General features: G+C 40.3%; 1 protein-coding gene across 2 annotated transcripts in view; it reads right to left on the bottom strand.

Moving 5' to 3' along the window:
* The window catches only part of tbxas1 (thromboxane A synthase 1 (platelet)), a 144,987-nt gene extending 125,391 nt beyond the window's left edge, over positions 1 to 19,596 (bottom strand). The window contains exons 1-2 of one of the 2 annotated variants that reach the window (XM_029667702.2): positions 19,493 to 19,596; positions 11,945 to 12,087 (exon numbers count right to left, since the gene is read on the bottom strand). In XM_029667702.2, coding sequence (XP_029523562.1) covers positions 11,945 to 12,039 — 95 coding nt within the window. In that variant the 5' untranslated portion in view covers positions 12,040 to 12,087; positions 19,493 to 19,596. Of the gene's footprint in view, positions 1 to 11,944; positions 12,088 to 19,478 lie in introns of both variants that reach the window. The other variant, XM_029667703.2, reaches the window with a different exon arrangement.
* Between the last annotated feature and the right edge of the window lie 2,326 nt (positions 19,597 to 21,922).

Here is a 21,922-nt window from a genome sequence, read left to right as displayed (position 1 = left end):
GTTTTAGCAGTTTTCTCATCCCTCTAGATAACAGGGTGATTATGTGAGACATCAGCACATTGGCTACAGCTCATATTAGCCTTATTTCCACATACATAGAGAGCTGAAGCACACAGACTCAGATGAAAATCTATTAAACTCTCTTTATAATAATATTTTTCGCTTTCAATGTATCCACATCCACCTCTCACTGAACAATCTCCCCTAGCACATGGTTAATCTCCATTACATTAGTACCATCAAGTCTTTGGGTTGTGTTAACCAGAGGCCCAACTGCAGCCATGATGACTACTGGATCCCTCTTATTGGACAGAGCATGCTTCTCCCCATCTCATAATGGTCTCCAACTACAGTCATCAGCTATGTTGAAAGACTGTTAAAGCTGCAGTCTTTGAAACGTTGTTTTTAAATCATCACTGTATGTCACGGTGTTTGTTTATTTAATGAAAATAACTCAAAAAATGTATTTTTAGCCTCCGTTGGCCCTTGAAATGCTCAGTCTGATCGTGTGGGTGTTAGGATTTTGTTTTGAAGATATTTACATACACATCTTTGATTGGCTAATAGGATGGTCTAGAGCCCACCCCCTTACCTAGATGAATAGACACTGGTCTAATCAGATCACATTGTGACGTCATTTGATGTGGGCCAAAAGTTCCATCCCACCTGAATAGGCTTTCAAACAGCTCTTGCAGAAAAGGGGGATTATCATAATGTTCACATTTTCAGAGTGTTATTTCGACCTCATAGAGTGGAAATGTCATACAAAAAACAGGAAAATCACGTTTTTAACTGCACTGCCTCTTTAAGACTGTTAATTAAACACACAAATCACTGCTCTGTCTGCCATCCTTCTATTATAGAGATTCACACAGCTGCAGTACGGATGCACAATCCAGAGGCTAGTTACTCAGTGTTGCTCCAATGAGCTTCCACAAGCAAAGCCGCAGACCAAAATTAACCAAGGAGAAGCCAGTGACGAGTGGGAGGAGAGTGGGATTTCTCTATGATAAAGGTTGACAAAGGAAAGCAGGCAAGGTGATTTGAGAGGTGCGTCATGCTGTTCTATTAGATCTGGAGTGTGAGCAGGTGTATTGTACAGAGATGGAGAGTCACGCTGTCATGGAGTCATGCAGCCGCCAAACAAAAGGCACATGTGACTGGCACCTCCATTCCATTTCCAGTAATTGTGAGTCACATGGACCCATCCCTCCTTCACACACACACACACACACACACACACACACACACACACACACACACACACACACACACACACACACACACACACACACACACACGTGGCGCGTGCATGCCCGCACAGTGTTTCTCTCTCCCCCTATGCCACTTCTGCTTCACCCAATCCACGCACCAGAAAAACAATAACAACAAATCTATTTACAGCCTAGCTCAACGATGGGAAAAGATTATCTCACGATGTTTCCACAATGTAAAGGTGACTAAATGAGCTTTGCTGGCCCATTAAAAGGGATGGCTACTCGAGTGCAACAGGGAAAATAGGGCTATAGTGGAAAAAGAAACACATCCTCTCAGTTTAGTCATACAGACTGACTACATTCTTAGGAAGAAACGTGCTATCTAGAACCTTAAAGGGTTCTTCGGCTGTCAGCATAGGAGAACCCTTTGAAGAACCCTTTTTACGTGCACGTAGAACCCTGTGTTCCTTTCTACAGAGGGTTCTACCTGGAAACCAAATGGGTTCTACCTGGAACCAAAAAGGGTTCTACCTGGAATCAAAAATGGTTCTCCTATGGGGACAGCCTTAGAGTGTAGCGTTTCTAAGAGTGTAGCATTTCTAAGAGTGTAGCGTTTCTAAGAGTGTAGCGTTTCTAAGAGTGTAGCTTTGTACTACAGAGTAGCATCTACCATCTACCATACTATAGGCTACCATAACAGCATCTCCAATTAAATGTCTACCCAAATTTCCTAACTTGGGATAGACTTATTAGAAGGACAATTTCATTTTTTTGTGAAAATCTATTAATATGCTTCTAAAAACACATTTTTCTTTGGTGTACAGTCTTTCCGTAGGGTTCAAGTCAGTCTGTCAGTTCAGATATCATGAGGAGGGCGAGAATGAGCTATTGTCCATAGCATGTCAAGCGCAAGCCTACATTTTAAATCTGACATTTTCTACCTGTACATAGAGTACTTTGCAGTGCCTTTTGGACTTGGAAGGATGAGAAGGATGTACCGTATAGTTCAGTGGGTGGGTAGGTTGGTACCTGTGATATTTTAGCAGCAGACCATATACAATATTAATAACCATTTTAAAATAAAAATGACTGAGAGGGGCATGTTGTCTGTCTGTCTGTCTGTCTGTCTGTCTGTCTGTCTGTCGGGGAGTGAGGTGTGAGGTGTGCAGTCAGTGATGGATGAGCTGTCCAAACAGCCTCAATTAAAAAATAAGCACTCCACAGGACTCGGCCAATGACAACGGAAGTCAAACTGCAGGATGCCGGAGCACCGTGGTGCAGTGCTGCCAAGTCAGCTGTCCTGGGTTTATATTAGAGCCCGCACACCTGGGTTCAAATGTCATTTGAAATATTTCAACTTTTGATTTTGTATGCCTGGAGTGCAAGATGGGTCAGAGATCACACTTTTGGAACTAATATACTAGTCAAATTGCACCAGGTAAGCTCAATCAAGCCACGATAAAGTATTTGAAAGGATTTTGAATAGTATTTGAACCCAGGTCTAATTAGGGACTGTACTATGGCTCTGCCTGAAGAGGCTCCAGTCTGAGCTACTCAATAGGGTGGGTCGTTTTATAATGCCCGGTACTGATACTTTAGCTGCAGCCCGCTCTGTTACTTCCTCTATTATTCAGTAGGGTTGGGTTCAGGGTTTATAAGGGGAGCTGTAAAGACTTGCACGCACGCACGCACGCAGACGCACACACACACGCACACACAAATACACACACTCGCATATGCACACTATTCCTAGAGCACTGGCAAGGCATGTAAGGAGTGGGATGAAATGTTTTGATCTGATCAATCTCTCATTGCATATTTCCAATGAGGGATATTACTGCACAAAGGGCATCTGCTTATTTAAATAAGCGGAGCCACTGTTATCCTGTCTGCTTATAGATTCAGCCTTAATGAAACACGTTGGTTCATGCATGATGTCAGAGTCCAATACAGAGAACTGTACATGTGAACAGTGTGGCCAGGATATTGACCATTTGAAAGCCATTTATATCAAAAACAAACTAAAGGAGTATCTCCTTATACTAAACCTCCCTATATGAATTTATATAAGGGATTCTACCTAAGTCTTACATTTGCAATATGGCTCTGTGTCTGAACATCCAATGATATCACAATCTTCATCATCACCACCTTTGAATCAGTGCTTATGGTAGAGCATCCAACAACGATGAGACACTTGGATATCACAGCCTTATTCAGAGTTCATTTGTTGTGAAATCATCAGCGGCTATGTCATGCTTTCCACTTGGACTGACTAGCCAGTGAATGGACCCTGGTTGGGTTACACACACTGTGTTCCTTGTAGAGTTCATTTCGCTACAGAGTTTAGCACACTTTCTCGAGGGGACACAGGGACAGGAAAACAATCGTCTCAAGTTACAGCGGAGGAGGGTGTGTGTATGTGGGGTTCTGTGTGTGTGTGTGTGTGTGTGTGTGTGTGAGACCGAGAGAGAGAGAGAGAGAGAGAGAGAGAGATGGGGTGAGTTCAGTCACTGTGCCTGTGTGCTGGGTGCATTGTATTTCACACAATACTCACACTGAACTAATAGCATATTGGGGAGACCCAATGTATAACACACAGATGGTGGAAATTAGAGGTCGACCAATTATGATTTTTCAACGCCGATACCGATCATTGGAGGACCAGAAAAAGCCGATACCGTTTAAATCGGACGTTTTTTTACATTTACTTGTAATAATGACAATTACAACAATACTGAATGAACACTTATTTTAACTTAATATAATACATGGGGCGGCAGGGTAGCCTAGTGGTTAGAGCGTTGGACTAGTAACCGAAAGGTTGCAAGTTCAAATCCCAGAGCTGACAAGGTACAAATCTGTCGTTCTGCCCCTGAACAGGCAGTTAACCCACTGTTCCTAGGCCGTCATTGAAAATAAGAATTTGTTCTTAACTGACTTGCCTAGTAAAACATTTTTTATTTTTTATAAATAATGCAAAAAAAGTGTTGGAGAAGAAAGTAAACGTGCAATATGTGCCATGTAAGAAAGCTAACGTTTAAGTTCCTTGCTCAGAACATGAGAACATATGAAAGCTGGTGGTACCTTTTAACATGAGTCTTCAATATTCCCAGGTAAGAAGTTTTAGGTTGTAGTTATTATAGGAATGAACTGCGAAGCATTGTGAAGGGTTGCGAAGCATTGTGAAGAGCTGTGAAGCATTGTGAAGAGCTTGAAGCATTGTGAAGAGCTGCGAAGCATTGTGAAGAGCTGCGAAGCATTGTGAAGAGCTTGAAGCATTGTGAAGAGCTGCGAAGCATTGTGAAGAGCTGCGAAGCATTGTGAAGAGCTTGAAGCATTGTGAAGAGCTGCGAAGCATTGTGAAGAGCTTGAAGCATTGTGAAGAGCTGTGAAGCATTGTGAAGAGCTGCGAAGCATTGCAAAGAGCTGCGAAGCATTGTGAAGAGCTGCGAAGCATTGTGAAGAGCTTGAAGCATTGTGAAGAGCTTGAAGCATTGTGAAGAGCTGTGAAGCATTGTGAAGAGCTGCGAAGCATTGCAAAGAGCTGCGAAGCATTGTGAAGAGCTTGAAGCATTGTGAAGAGCTGCTGGGAAAATGCACGAAAGTGCTGTTTGAATGAATGCTTATGAGCCTGCTGGTGCCTACCATCGCTCAGTCAGACTGCTCTATCAAATCATAGACTTAATTATAACATAATAACACACAGAAATACGAGCCTTAGGTCATTAATATGTTCAAATCCGGAAACGATCATTTCGAAAACAAAATGTTTATTCTTTCAGTGAAATACGGAACCGTTACGTATTTTATCTAACGGATGGCATCCCTAAGTCTAAATATTGCTGTTACATTGCACAACCTTCAATGTTATGTCATAGTTACGTAGAATTCTGGCAAATTAGTTCGCAATGAGCCAGGCGGCCCAAACTGTTGCATATACCCTGACTCCGTGTGCAATGAACACAAGAGAAGTGACACAATTTCACCTGGTTAATATATTATTTTTGCTAAATATGCAGGTTTAAAAATATATACTTCTGTGTATTGATTTTAAGAAAGGCATTGATGTTTATGGTTAGGTACACGTTGGAGGAACGACAGTCCTTTTTCGCGAATGCGCACCGCATCAATTATATTCAACGCAGGAAACGCTAGATAAACTAGTAATATCATCAACCATGTGTACTTATAACTAGTGATTACGATTGATTGATTGTTTTTTATAAGATAAGTTTAATGCTAGCTAGCAACTTACCTTGGCTTCTTACAGCATTCGCGCAACAGGCAGGCTCCTCGTGTGGCAGGTGGTTAGAGCATTGGACTAGTTAACCGTAAGGTTGCAAGATTGAATCCCTGACAGGGTAAACATCTGTCGTTCTGCCACTGAACAAGGCAGTTAACCCACCGTTCCTAGGCCGTCATTGAAAATAAGAACTTAACTTGCCTCGTTAAATTATCGGTTTCCAAAAATACCGATTTCTGATTGTTATGAAAACTTGAAATCGGCCCTAATTAATCGGTTAATCGGTCATCGACCTCTAGTGGAAATATCCGTGTTACCTAAGCTATAGAAACTTCTCTCTGTATCCCCAAACAGACAGATAATTTCCCCATCAAGCTTACATGAGTGAAACAAAAATGATAAAATAGATATTTTATTGTCACATACACCGGAAAGAAAAGAAAAGCAATGGACTATTGAGTCAGAAAGGACTGGACCTGCCCAAACCATGTGGGACAACGGTCTATTTGTAAAAATAATAATTGCCATCCATAAAACGCAAGAACAGACGATCAAATGATTTTATAGTGGGAATAAACCAGGATTGTATTCATTAGGGCATTCTGTAGCAAAACAGAAAATGGACAAGTTCGGGTAGTCCCTTCTTGTTTCAGTCTGTTTTCCACAATTGGTGCCAAATTATTATAACCCTGTGTATCCAAGCAGCAGCCTTCTTTGTTTTACAGACAGACAGGTCATTACTCCACTGGCCAGTAGGTGGCACTCTGTCCTGTGGTCTTCGAGCCAGACGGCTGAGCATTCAGCTGCCATGAGAGAGAGGTGGAGTCTGGTCCCAGGGAGGGTTCAGCTGAGGTTCAGCCTGAGCAGTGGATAACTCGGATTGGGCAGACACTGCCTGGCCAAGACAAACCCTAGGTCTCCTGAGGGAGAAAGTGTTTGTGTATTGCTGTTGAAAACATCCCTGTATTAAAACTGCCAGCAGTGCCGCAACTGTGAATAAGCCATTTCTTGGAAATAAAGATTATTAACAAGCCTTGACATTTTGAGCATGCAGAGTATGAGTATTTATGTGAAGTAAATGGAAAAGGACTTCACAGCAAACAAGGCAGTGTTATGATTTCCCAGAGAACAACTTGTGCAGTTTAGATGAGTGCAAAGGTACTACTGAGACATGATTGACGCTTGACGTTTCAATGATGCAACATCTCCTTTAAACTGTGAGTTTAATTATTTAATGTGGCTTACGTCTTTATGGAGTCGTGCCAGAGACAAATTGACTTTGCTCTTCCTAAATATGTTAATTTCTAACCCGATGTCATGACGACCCCTCATGCAGGCTAGTTTCATCCTCAGATACAGTATAAATCTCAATTTGGGATCTTACATTAAAAACTCTTTAATTTCTTCCAACTGAATGGCATCTGCACCAAAAGACAGGAATTGACTTGTTCTGTGGAACCGTGTGTGTTTGTGTCTGTTGTGGGCATCTTTAAAACCAACAGTTTCAACATGGTGTCTGTTACTGCTATACTGTACATCTGAAGTGGAAACCTACAGTATGTAATGTATAACCAACAAGTTAAAAGACTGTATCACCGGGATACCACAAACAGCAGGCTTTATGCTTGCTTTACAAAGAAACTACATTTTCCACAACAGTGCACTGGACCATATACAGAGTTCCTCACTGAGTTCCCTGAATTCCTATCGGACCTTATAGTCATAGCAGATAATATTCTAATTTTTGGTGATTTTAATATTCACATGGAATAGTCCACAGACCCACTCCAAAAGGCTTTCGGAGCCATCATCGACTCAGTGGGTTTTGTCCAACATGTCTCTGGACCTACTCACTGTCACAGTCATACTCTGGACCTAGTTTTGTATAACATGGAATAAATGTTGTGGATCTTAATGTTTTTCCTCATAATCCTGGTGTCATGACGTTGGCCTGGGGGTAGGTTTATGACAGTCATAAATACCTCTTCTCCCCTTTTTCCTCTCTCTACCCTACTGATGTTACATTTGCAAAACCCTGGGTTAACATAGAGATTCTGGTAACATCAGAAGGTGGGGGGAATTGAACTATATTCTGGTAATGCGACCAATTGAACATATGCGGTGGTACTTAATTAATGAATATGATGTCAGTTCGGTTGTCATCTGAGACATTCTCATCAATGATAAGATGACATAAACTCTACAGTGGAAAGTCTACACATCAGAGTTATCGGATTCACATGGAATTGTTGTTCAATTTAAATGTTTGAATATGAAATTATTCATGATGGGATGAAATTTTAGCTTCAAAAATGTGAGATTTGGGTTTTCAAAAGATAGGGCTCTGCTCATTCAGTGGCCCACCCCTGTGAAGGGACATGGGCTATAAAACTTTTCAAACACGCCCTCCTCTCCCTTCCTATATAAGCCCTTGATGACAATATAACCTGCTGTTCCAGGGACGTGAGGACGACGGTCCTATGTCAGAAGGGTTCTGATAATAACTACAGAATGAAGCCAACATCAGCGTGAGCACTGGAGTAATATGATCAAATGTTTTGGTTCTAGTCAGGATTCTAGCAGCCGTATTTAGCACTAACTGAAGTTTATTTAGTGCTTTATTCGGGTAGCCGGAAAGTAGAGCATTAGTCTAACCTAGAAGTAACAAAAGCATGGATTAATTTTTCTGCATAATTTTTGGACAGAAAGTTTCTGATTTCTGCAATGTTACGTAGATGAAAAAAAGTTGTCCTTGAAACAGTCTTGATATGTTCGTCAAAAGAGAGATCAGTGTCCAGAGTAACGCCAAGGTCCTTCACAGTTTTATTTGAGACGACTGTACAACCATCAAGATTAATTGTCAGATTCAACAGAAGATCTCTTTGTTTCTTGGGACCTAGAACAAGCATCTCTGTTTTGTCCGAGTTTAAAAGTAGAACGTTTGCAGCTATCCACTTCTTTATGTCTGAAACACAGGCTTCTAGCGAGGGAAATTTTGGGGCTTCACCATGTTTCATTGAAATGTACAGCTGTTTGTCGTCCGCATAGCAGTGAAAGTTAACATTATGTTTTCGAATGACATCCCCAAGAGGTCAAATATATAGTGAAAACAATAGTGGTCCTAAAACGGAACCTTGAGGAACCCCGAAATTTACAGTTGATTTGTCAGAGGAAAAACCATTCACAGAGACAAACTGATATCTTTGTCTCTGTGAGAGAATTTATAGCACGACTTTTGATGCTCCATGATTGGGGTCTGAGCAGATTATTTGTTGCGATTGCAAACGTAATAAAATGGTGGTCTGGTAGTCGCGTCGTGTCTTTTACATGCTATTCTATAAAATAATTTATCCGTAATTAATATTACCTGATTGAGCTAATCATGTAAATGTAATTAACGAGAGTCAGGGCACCACAAAATAATATGTATAGAGCTGTTATCTTCCGAATAAACTCTTAAAGACCTAGTAATATTTTACATCAATCGCAGTCAATATTAATCGTCATCTTAATTCAGTCTCATCTGAAAGTTGTAAATTCTTAGTTATCTGCACGAACCCTGGCTCACAAGTTGAATCAGCAATACAAAATTGGGTTTACTTATTTATTTACTAAATACCTAACTCACGCTAGCCTCCCTACACTGGCTTCCTGTTAAGGCAAGGGCTGATTTCAAGGTTTTACTGCTAACCCACAAAGCATTACATGGGCTTGCTCCTACCTATCCTTTCGATTTGATCCTGCCGTACATACCTACACGTACGCTATGGTCACAAGACGCAGGCCCCCTAATTGTCCCTAGAATTTCCAAGCAAACAGCTGGAGGCAGGGCTTTCTCCTATAGAGCTCCATTTTTATGGAATGGTCTGACTACCCATGTGAGAGACGCAGACTCGGTCTCAACCTTTACGTCTTTACTGAAGACTCATCTCTTCAGTGGGTCATATGATTGAGTGTAGTCTGACCCAGGAGTGTGAAGGTGAACGGAAAGGCTCTGGAGCAACGAACCGCCCTTGCTGTCTCTGCCTGGCCGGTTCCCCTCTCTCCACTGGGATTCTCTGCATATAACCCTATTACAGGGGCTGAGTCACTGGCTTACTGGTGCTCTTTCATGCCGTCCCTAGGAGGGGTGCGTCACTTCAGTGGGTTAGTTTGTAATATCTGGAGTACTTCTCCTGTCTTATCCTGTGTCCTGTGTGAATTTAAGTATGCTCTCTCTAATTCGCTCTTTCTCTCTTTCTTTCTCTCTCTCGGAGGACCTGAGCCCTAGGACCATGCCTCAGGACTACCTGGCATGATGACTCCTTGCTGTCCCCAGTCCACCTGGCCGTGCTGCTGCTCCAGTTTCAACTGTTCTGTTCTGTTCTGTTCTGCGGCTATGGAACCCTGAACTGTTCACCGGACGTGCTACCTGTTCCAGACCTGCTGTTTTCAACTCTCTAGAGACAGCAGGAGCGGTAGAGATACTCTTAATGATCGGCTATGAAAAGCCCACTGACATTTACTCCTGGTGTGCTGACTTGCTGCACCCTCAACAACTACTGTGATTATTATTATTTGACCATGCTGGACATTTATGAACATTTGAACATCTAACCATGTTCTGCTGTAATCTCCACCCGGCACAGCCAGAAGAGGACTGGCCACCCCTCGTAGCCTCGTTCCTCTCTAGGTTTCTTCCTAGGTTTTGGCCTTACTAGGGAGTTTTTTCTAGCCACCGTCCTTCTGCATTGCTTGCTGTTTGGGGTTTTAGGCTGGGTTTCTGTACAGCACTTAGAGATATCGGCTGATGTGAGAAGGGCTTTATAAATCAATTTGATTTTGATTTGCACAGTGACCAGTGTTCAGTCAGTCTCCGTGCTCTGCAAGGAGAAAGAGCATGCTTGTCAGGCCCTCTCACTCCTTTGTATGGCAGCAATCTCACATGGCTGAACTCAACGACTACTAATCCTAGCTAATGTGGGGCTAAAATTAAACGTGCTCCTTCTGCAAAGTCGTTTTCTCACTTTTCGTCAGATGTGATGAGGGTTGAGAGTAAGCACATTCTATTTTGACTGGTGTATGCTGATTAACCTCTTCAGTCAACCCTCTACTTTTTTGAACATTTTGTTAAAAATCGCGCAACATTTCAGCGCCCTGCTACTCATGCCAGGAATATAGTACGTTCATATGGTTAGAATGTGTGGATAGGAAACCCTCGGACGTTTTTAAAACTGGTTAAATCACGACTGTGGCTATTACATAACGTGCGTTACATCGGAAAGCGCAGGAAAACCTGATCACAGAAAATGGAAATAAATATCCTTGCGCCACTTCCAGCAATTGTTAACAGCCAAATTAGATAAGACCGAGTATTCAACTCCCACAGCATCCCCATGTTGTCGAGTATCTTGTGAATTTAATCATCTTTGATTCTTGGTTGAACCGAAAGAGGGGCACCGCTTACCTCCGGTCTCCGCCCAGATCATTCCGGAAGAGCTCTCTCCTGAAATTTTTTCCAAGACGACAGCTACTGATATTTACATCGCCTACGGATGATTTTTATCGCTTATTAACGTTTACTAATACCTAAAGTAGCATTACAAACGTATTTCGAAGTGTTTTGTGAAAGTTTATCGTCTACTTTTTGAATTTTAAAAAATGACGTTACGTTGTGAAATCGCTGTTTTTTTCGTTTATCACACAGTCTACATATAACGATATCTTGGCTTTATATGGCCCGATTTAATCTAAATAAAGACCCAATAGTGTTTATGGGACATCTAGGAGTGCCAACAAAGAAGATGGTGAAAGGTAATGACTGTTTTCTATTTTATTGTGCGGTTTGTGTAACGCCGAAATGCTAATTATTTTGTTTACGTCCCCTGCTGTGCTTTTCTGTTGTAGTGTATTGGTGCATGCTATCAGATAATAGCTTCTCATGCTGTCGCCGAAAAGCATTTTAAAAATCGGACGCAAGCGTCCCAAGTAGAGGCAACAGGTTAAGCACTTATCCTGAATTGAGGACTTTTTGTGTGTGTCATCTGAACACCATACAATTACAGTGATATGCCGGCTTCTGTGAACTAACTACTAAGCTAACATGGACTGTCACGCTATTTGGTTTGGAATTTAAGGACCCCTGTAGGTATCCCAAATGTTTGTTTGGAATTTAAAGACCCCTGTAGGTATCCCAAATGTTTATGTTTTAAAAATGTTTACAAATATGTTTGATACATATTTATCCCAATTTCCATACATCAATTCATTTTTTAAACCGGTACCGGTTTACCTTCAAACGAGTCCAGTGACACTTGTGGGGGTTTGTAGAAAACAGAAAACACCATCGTGTTCGTGAGAGTCTGCATCATATTAGTGGAAATATAACCCAACTAGACTGAAAAATACATACAGTACCAACAGACACACATGACACATCTGTATACAAAAGTTTTGGATTTGTTCTATTGACCTAGACTAGAGGCAGAAGACATTGAGTTACCAGTACAGCAGAGCCAGGAAGATCATGAACAGGCCCAGGGTCATAGACACCCCACTGGGCACTGGTGTCTTGAGAATGTTCATAACCACCTCCATGATGCCGATCACCAACTCAGGCCAAAACTACCACCGGCCAAAGAGCTCCTATGGAGAGAAGAGAAGGTGTGTGTGAATAGGCCTATGTATAGGGCAAAATGAGAATTCAAAGCATTTAAATAGTCAAGATCATGAGTTGAACAGATGAACAGAATGCAGGTGAAAGGTGCTTGTAAAACACAAACAATAACTGTTGACTTCTAGGTTAAAAGTTATATCTAGCTAGGTTATGTAAGTTTGTGCATTTATTTTGAATGCTTAGGCCTACTTTGTGTTTGTTCCCGCTTCTCAGAGCTCCATTCGTGCATGTTCGCATACTTTACAAGGTGCTTCCACCACGGACGTGTGCATGTACTGTCATTTAGTATTTTTGGTTTATTTGTTTAATGACATATCACCTATTGTCAATGGTGGGTGTAGCTGGTGCATGGAAGTCAGGCGCAGGAGAGCAGAGATGAATGGACAAAGCACTTTACTTAGGCAATCATAACACAGAACGCAACCGCGTCACAAAACAAATTCCCAAAGAACAAGTGAGGCAGCACAAAGTACAAAACCAAAGTACAAAGTACCGGCTGCCACAAAGCACGGATATAAAACAAAACCCGGCGCAAACCAGCCGGAAGGGTACCAACCTTGACAATAAACAATACCCCACACAGACATGGAGGGAACAGAAGGATAAATACACATGTTAATTAGTAGGAGATGTAAACCAGGTGTGCAGGAAGACAAGACAAAACAAATGGAAAATGAAAGGTGGATCTGCGATGGCTAGAAGACCGGTGACGTCGACTGCCGAACGCCGCCCGAATAAGGAGAGGAACCGACTTTGGCGGAAGTCGTGACACCTATAGTAAAACGTTTGAGTATAATGCAGATAAAAATATGATAAGTTCGCTTTTAGACCATTTCATGGCCTATGTGTTGGGTAAATTAGATTTAAACAGGGAATCGGTCACATGCATCCCTGTTCATTGAATCTATGGTTTAGCCCAGGTGTAGCACTAGCTATTTCTACCTGGCTTTGCTAGTTGTCGTGTTCGACTGCGAGGAGCTCTGATGAGTAATATTTCGCCTATCCATGTGTGGGTACGCTGTATAACACCTAACTCTCCAAGTCCTCCTGACTTTAGAGTCTGGAACGGCTCTTTGATGTTGTTGGCACAATGCATCGATAATGAAGGGGGCAGTGCTTTTTTACTGATTGGTTCTCCTTTGTGTCTTTCTCACTCAAACACCCACATGCACAGCCACACACAGCCACACATGCACGCCCCCTTCTATTACAACAGTTGGAATTTCAAATCCAAACAATGAAAGGTCTCAACCCCCGAGGGATAAAAACATTTGAGAGAACCAATCAAACCCATTGCACAATTTATTAGCGAATATTACATTAACAAACGGCCTCCTTTCCAGACCAGTGTGGTCACAGCGCACCCTGCCCACTGGGCACAGACGTCGGTTCAACATCTAGTTTTGATTTAAATCTGGTTAACAAAAAAATTTCACCATGTCATTGGATTTAGGTTAAATGTTGAGTGAAAAAAATGACATTCCCTTATGTTGATTACTTTTTGCAAATTCAATCAGTTTTCCACATTGATTCAACGTCATCACATAGAATTATTTGTTGTTGAAACCAGTTTTTGCCCAGTGGGTGAGCTGTGAGGCATGTGGGTCGCGTCAGCCAGGCTAAACCTGTTCAACCTTCCCAAGTTCTCTCACGTCACCCCGCTCCTCCGCTCTCTCCACTGGCTTCCAGTTGAAGCTCGCATCCGCTACAAGACCATGGTGCTTGCCTACGGAGCTGTGAGGGGAACGGCACCTCAGTACCTCCAGGCTCTGATCAGGCCCTACACCCAAACAAGGGCACTGCGTTCATCCACCTCTGGCCTGCTCGCCTCCCTACCACTGAGGAAGTACAGTTCCCGCGCAGCCCAGTCAAAACTGTTCGCTGCTCTGGCCCCCCAATGGTGGAACAAACTCCCTCACGACGCCAGGACAGCGGAGTCAATCACCACCTTCCGGAGACACCTGAAACCCCACCTCTTTCAGGAATACCTAGGATAGGATAAAGTCATCCTTCTCACCCCCCTTAAAAGATTTAGATGCACTATTGTAAAGTGGCTGTTCCACTGGATGTCTTAAGGTGAACGCACCAATTTGTAAGTCGCTCTGGATAAGAGCGTCTGCTAAATGACTTAAATGTAAATGTAAATGTAAACCTATTTCCTTAGGTCAAATGCAGTTTTGATACAGTTCAATTCTTTCTTGAGAAGTTTTTGTTCATCTTTTGTTTGTTTTTTAAGTACTTTTTACATATGCCTTGCTGACATAAATCATCACTTATCCTAAACTGCTATCATTAGGCTATCCTTATTTTGTGAATAAAACAACTATTTTGCTGAACCTCCTGCCTACCTGCCTTCTGGCAGTTAACTTCTAAAAGTCTAAGCCGTTGGGGTGGGATACTACTAAGCTAACATATTGAATTGTTTTAAGATGGTCATACCATGGATCATTTAGCTATTTGATGTAGAATTTTAGGAACCCTTGAGGTATCCCCAAAATAATATTTAAAACATATTTTGATTTGAAAAAGTATTTGGCCTTTACACTGAAGCCCATAGAAACACCTTGAATAACACATTCATAAATGGCAAAAAAAGACAGTCAAAATATGTATCATAAGGAAGAAGGTTTTGAATGGTCTGTCCTATATCTAGGAGATATAAGAAAGCTAAGGAAATATATATTTTTTACAATTATTTAACCCCTTATTTTTGCGGGCACAAAACTACCTCCATACATCTCTAGTTTAAACTGACAGATTATGATGGGTATTTGTTATTATGTTACTTACTGTAGATTGACGCACGTGTCACCACATAAGAAAAACACATACTAATTGCTCTGGGCCTACTTCAACTCTCTCAATCTCTGCAGGTTTGTGGTTTCTAAGGTAACATTCACCTCTCCATCAATGATTTGTTTCAGCAGAAGCTTTGTCCAAACCTCCTGCTAGCTCTTCACCCTTCCCTTCCCCTGCTTAGAGAGAGCCCTGAGGCTGAGAGCCTCCTCTGTCCTGTCTGCCCTTTCCTCTGGAACAATGTGTTACTGAATGACCAACCCTCTGAGAGGAACATACAGGCCAGATGATCACACACTGAGTCACACTCAGTACAAGCACACTCAGTCACACTCAATGTGTGGTACAGACAGGACATTGGGCAACACAAAAATTACATTTTGAGAAGAAATAACAGTACACTCTGGAAAAGCATGTACATGTCAATAGACAGAGACTGAGCACATAGAATGCCAGTGTTCTGTGTTTCTGGAAATAAATATGCTATGTTTTAGCATTGATTGCTTATCTGTGCCTTTACTGTGTATTTGGTTATGCTTGAGCTGTGAATGGCTCATAATTCAAAACAGCTGATGAGTAGAAAAAAATCATTGTCAGATCAATCTAACTGTGTTTACAGCTAAAATAGGCTGCTTCACAGTAACCCACTTTCTTTTCATATGCAGGAACATCACCACCCTGCATACCAACAGAAACCACAAGGACATTTTCACACAAGTGTATTTCATATTATCTTGTATATTAATCCAGAAAAATACTGCATGGAATTTTCATAACAACCAAAAACATATATCTAAGAAATAGCATTCTTAATGAACCATAAAATCAATTGTTATATGTTATTTGTCCCCAGCACAAAGTGCACCTGTATAATGCTGTTTAATCAGCTTCTTGATTTGCCACACCTGTCATGTGGATGGATTATCTTGGCAAAGGAGAAATGCTCACTAACAGGGATGTAAACATGTCCACACAATTTGAGAAAAATACGTTGGTTTTTTTCCGTATGGAACAATTCTGGGGTCTTTTATTTCAGCTCATAAAACATGTGATCAACACTTCACATGTTGCGTTTATATTTTTGTTCAGTATTAATTCAAATCTTCCTACCATAAACCAGAACATCAACAAAACACCAACAAAATGCCAGCATCCCGGAGTCGCCTCTTCACTGTTGACGTTGAGACTGGTGTTTTTTATTTAATGAAGCTGCCAGTTGAGGACATATGAGGCATCTGTTTCTCAAACTAGACACTAATGTACTTCTCCTCTTGCTCAGTTGTGCACCGAGGCCTCCCACTCCTCTTTCTATTCTGGTTAGAGCCAGTTTGCTCTGATCTGTGAAGGGAGTAGTACACAGAGTTGTAGGAGATATTCTGTTCCTTGGCAATTTCTCGCATGGAATAGCCTTCATTTACTCAGAACAAGAATAGACTGACGAGTTTCAGAAGAAAGTTCTTCGTTTCTGGCCATTTTGAGCCTGTAATCGAACCCACAAATGCTGATGCTCCAGATACTCAACTAGTCTAAAGAAGGCTAGTTTTATTGCTTCTTTAACTAGCACAACAGTTTTCAGCTGTGCTAACATAACTGCAAAAGGTTTTTCTAATGATCAATTAGCCTTTTAAAGTGATAAAGTTGGATTAGCTAACATAACATGCTATTGGAACACAGGAGTGAAGGTTGCTGATCATGGGCCTCTGTACACCTTTGTAGATATTCCCCCAAAAATCTGCCATTTCCAGCTACAATAGTCATTTACAACATTAACCATGTCTACACTGTATTTCTGATCAATTTTATGTTATTTTAATGGAAAAAAATGTGCTTTTCTTTCAAAAAGTGACCCCAAACTTTTGAACGGTAGTATACATTTAAATGTATCGACTGTGTCTGCAGTGTGTCCGGATTCCCTTTACCTACGCTATATTCAAATGACAGTATGCATTCTACCAATGGTGGAATAGGCAACATATGACAATAACACAACAACAACTGATGGCAGTAGCTAACTACTGTAGCTAACTAGTCAGTTCACCTCTGTAGCTAGCCAGAAAGCTAGCAAGCAAAAAAAAAAACACTAAAGGGATTACAAACGGGTTAGCAGAACTCTAGCCAAACAAAAAATATTTGTTTGTGAATATTAGCTAGCTAGCCAGCATTTAGGAGGCCCGCAAAGACATTCACATGCTAGGAACGTGTATTTCCTCCAACATTATAATGAAAATAATGTTGGAGGAATGCTGATGATGTCGCCCATTGTATATGCTTTCACCCATTGTATGTGCTGATTGCATCCAGACTAAGGAGCAAACTTCACACAATGCATCCCTGACCACATCCTGAAGTCGTCAGACAGATCTGAACACAATCAAACCACAAAGCAACTTTGCATTCTGATAGCTTTGCATTCTGATAGCAGAAGTTGAATGTACTGTAAGTGTCAAGTGTAGATACGACCGTAACTACATTCAGTCTGGTTTAACCATGCAAAAATTAAACAACATTTCAAAATCAATTTTCTCAGGTTATTGGTTTTAGAACACATTGATAAGCTTAATCATAAAATAATAAACAGAGGAGCGTATGTTTCTATTTTATATTTACAGTGCATGCAGTTGTAATCTACCTTATATTTATACACTAGAGCATAGAGGATCATTACTGAGACAATTATACACAACATGCAGCACAGCGGAGGGAGATAACAGCAGGACAACAACACATTTAGGCTGATTCAGCACTGTATAGGCTATTTCATTATATTACATGGGGTGAGATGTTTTTCCACTGACACATAATAATGAGTGTGAAAACAGCCTCTCTCTCTGCACTACAGCTGGCTCCCCCACCTCTACCTCTCCCTCCTCTCCGTATCCCTTCTCTCCCTATCCCTATCCTTACCCCAGACATGTAGCACAACAGATAGGCTGTGTCCCAAATGGCAACCTGTTCCCAATATAGTGCACTACTTTGACCAGGGCCCATTTCCTACATAGCACATTACTTTTGAACAGAGCCCAATGGGCCCTGGTCAAAAGTAGTGCACTATATCAATCGGGTGCCTTTTGGGAGTCATCCAGATAGTCAGCACAGATCTGCAGAGCACGTGTCTAACAAGGTCACTTCTTAAATATGACTAATAAGATCTTTCCAAAAATGACCCATTTGAACATGCTAGTCTTTTCATCTGCCTTTATTAAAGAGCAATTCCGCCACTTTTCAACGTCATATTCATTATCTCCAGCACCAAATGTCTATGATCTGAGGTTAAATAAAAAATGCATGTCTGTGACATCACAAGGTAAGATTAAAAGTAAGAAAAATAGTGATTTTCAAAACCTGCAATGAGTTTCTAGCCAGAGGAGGGTATTTTCTCACTCCCCATGTCACCGTAAATCTCATAGTGTTTGAAAATCACTGTTTTCAAAAAGTTTTTACTTTTGATGATGTCTTTGGGTAGAACTTTTTAACTTTAGATTTTTTTTCTTCAAAATGTAGAAATGCACAGTTTTCACATATGTAAACACTGGTATTTCAAACCGATGAAAATCGGGTCAAAAAGTGGTGGAGTTGCCTTTTAAAATCAATCAGCCTATATATTGAACATCAAAGTCCATGCTTCTTCTGTGACTGTGAGAAACATCCAGTATTCAGTAGATATTTAACACAATATGTTAACCTTGACATAGTTGAGGATCATGTAGGTCTGGGTTTATGTATTAATTCATGTCACTATAGAAAGAAATCCAGAATATTCTGTACAAGCTCTGTGTTGATGCATTCTGCCATAATTTCCAAAAGAGTACAACATGCTTGTGAAATTAACTATTCTGACTAGACTTCTATAGGAATTCAGAATCCAGTTTGATCATGTACTTGCCTAGAAGCATTTCAGACATAAATTAAGGTAACCTCAATCAAAAAGTCCTTACTACTGTTATGGCTTATATAATTGTGGATACTACAATGAATTAATAATATAATTATTTAGGAAAAATGGGACAATTACTGAATAAGATTATTACATTTCTGGGTCATTAACTTTGTACAGATAGCCTACAGTTTTTGTCTAATGAGGTATAGCTTAATAGAACTGTATTATATTTTCTAGTCCAATTTGAAATAGTATTTTGCCAGTTTCCTTTCATTCAACAATGATTTAATGTATGTTAAAGATTGTGTCCAGTCCCAGCAATGTTGTTGACAGAGAATGTTAAATATTACTTAACAACCTAATACCGACAACACCAGTCTAGGAGTGATGGCTACATTGAATTGAGTTGCTATCACATAACGTAGCCTAATTCGACTGATCATGGGATTTGAGTTAAACAATTATGGGAATAGCTATCAAATAACCCATGCCAAAATGTATGACCGTTTAATATGCTTAAATTGACATTGTAAGACTGGTGTTTGATAATGCTACAATGTTGCATTATGTCGCTGAAGGTTGCACGTGATCACAACTGATACATTTTGACACATTTACAGCAGTCACTCGCAGCTTGCAGTAACTATAGAGTGAACACAATTGCATAGAGTTAATGTATATATTTACCTTTTAATTCTTACCTCGTTATTACTTGATTGTAGAGCATATATAGTTGGCCGACTTCTTGTTGTTGACACGGAAGAGATGAATACGTACTGTAGTTCTCTAGAAGGACTACATCTGTGCGTGGTTTTTTCTCCTGGTCGTTGAATGTCTTTTGCTCAAGCAGAAGCAGCTGTTCAGATATACTCTGGCTAACACCTACATTTAGAAAAGAAAATATTGTAAAGGAAAACAATATGTGGTCAAATTGAAAGGCTTTGCTTTGCTGACAAATTGATCAACATAATAGGCCTATATAGATAAGGTCAATTTAATAAATTAGATTAGCCTATTGCGTATGCAATTGACTAGGCTATGTATAGCAAGTAAATTTACAGTCATGCATACGGTTTGTAGCGTAGTTAACTGTGGCCCCAAATTAGAAAACGCTTTATTTTATATCATTAGGTTATGTGATCCTATGGCTGACTTTATGGAGAACGAACTCTGTTCTAATTGTTTTTGTTTTATGTTTTAGGATGATGGATGCAGATGATGGATGCAAAGGTATGCGTGACTGCAGAAGTTGCTGTGGGGAGAGGATGATGAGAATGTCAAACGAGGTGCATGTAAAGTTGACAGTGCACTGACTTTAGAGTCCAGATTGGAAAGTATTACAAACAAATTATGTTTTTGATGTTATTTCACTGGCACCACAGACCTATACAGCAACATGGCATAAAGGTCTCAGAAGTAGGCTTACAATAAATAGTAGACTAATAACATAACTATTTCTATTTTATGCAATATAATTAATGTTATCCAGTTATATCACACATATTATGTCATGCATTCATCTATCCATTCATCCACAATGTGTTTTAGACTCATGCATTCAAAATATCTATAATAGCCTGCTGAATGTATTATTTTAGTGATGGTTCTATAGCCTATATATTGTTATTTTATTATCAACAGGGGAAGAGTGCGCAAAAAAACTGACGCCCCTTTTCTCTTTAAGAAAATATAAAATGTGCCGCCGGGGTGTGACTGGGGAAAATAGTGCAGAAGGTGAATTTTAACGTTGCTGGTAAATGGCAGATTACTGTGTTAACCTGTAATCGGTTTCAACACTTGCAGAGAGGAAGAGGAAGAGAGAGGCCCAACTCGGCGGAAAATATGTCTCCCTCCAGCAGGTTGCGTATTTTCGTTGTTTCGCACAACAAGCAATAGATTGTTGTATGGAGATCAAGGCGAGAGTGTCGAATTTGGTCAACAACAAAAAAGAATGTCTTATTTTCTACGTGAGGTTTATTTGATCGAAAATAAGTTTCGTAATGCTTACATTTTTATGAGTGTACTGATATAAGTAGGACACGTGACATCCCGGTAACTTTGAAAAAACACTTTATATTGTCTTGAGATGGCTATGCATGTTCATATTATGAGGCTAGGAGCGTTGGATTTCTCTCCATTGCGTACAGGCGGTTGACGTCAACAACCCTAATCGAATATTTTAAAAATTACAAGATGTATCCACCAATCCAAAGAAAGAATAGGTGGGAGGAAGCCCACCATACCACTTTGTGGACAACGACTCCCATTATTAGAGCGGAGAGACAGGTATCTTGTCAGTATATCCATGATCTTTGGCTCGAGTTAATTCTGTGCAAATCTAATGTCGTCATACTGTATGATGAGTGCTTGACACAGGCACGACGAATGGCCCACAGAATCATTCAACACAATGTTAAATGCGCAGTTCTAAAACAAGACACAGAGATACTTTGTTAACTTATTCCAACGAATTGAATGTGAGGTTGGACTGCGTATTCATGCGTAATAGTTCATGACATGTTACATTTGCATTTGTTCCTGTAGATCTTTTGCTAATACTAGTGGTTAAATTGTTAGGTTACTACGCACCTGATATTGTTTGTGTTAAGACTGTTATTTTTAATATAAGGATGCCAAGCTGGAGAAGTGAATTATAGCTTAATTACAGCTTAATTAATAATTTCAATGAGCCTATATACCCTATGTTTTAATGTTGCTTACATGTATAACATTAATTAGACGTGTGAGGTCTAAAAAATCATTTTGCACAGTAGGCAAGGATTTTTAATTACATTCGTAAAAAAATGTGTTAGGTTTTTATCTTTATTGGGAAACAGTATAGGCCTAACTACAGTAATTAAGGCTACTCCATCCACATGCATACATAACCTATTATTTTAGATTAAATATATATGTATGCCTAAGGTTTTTCTCACAATATCAATTTACATTAAACATTTTAGATGAATGATTACAAAGTTACACGACACGCAACTGTTATTAAAACGAAACTAATGGGGCCCGAAAGAGATGCATCTTTTTTTTCTTTTTTTTAACCTTGCTATGACTACGACCGATTCGATAGTCAATTGACTATACTACACCAAACTCGCTCCGCTCTTCTCATTGCA

The sequence above is a fragment of the Oncorhynchus nerka genome, linkage group LG9a (genome assembly GCF_034236695.1).
Source record: "Oncorhynchus nerka isolate Pitt River linkage group LG9a, Oner_Uvic_2.0, whole genome shotgun sequence".
NCBI lineage: Eukaryota > Metazoa > Chordata > Actinopteri > Salmoniformes > Salmonidae > Oncorhynchus > Oncorhynchus nerka.
Note: the sequence above shows the minus strand (reverse complement) of the source record. Positions and strands in the feature narration are given on the sequence as shown.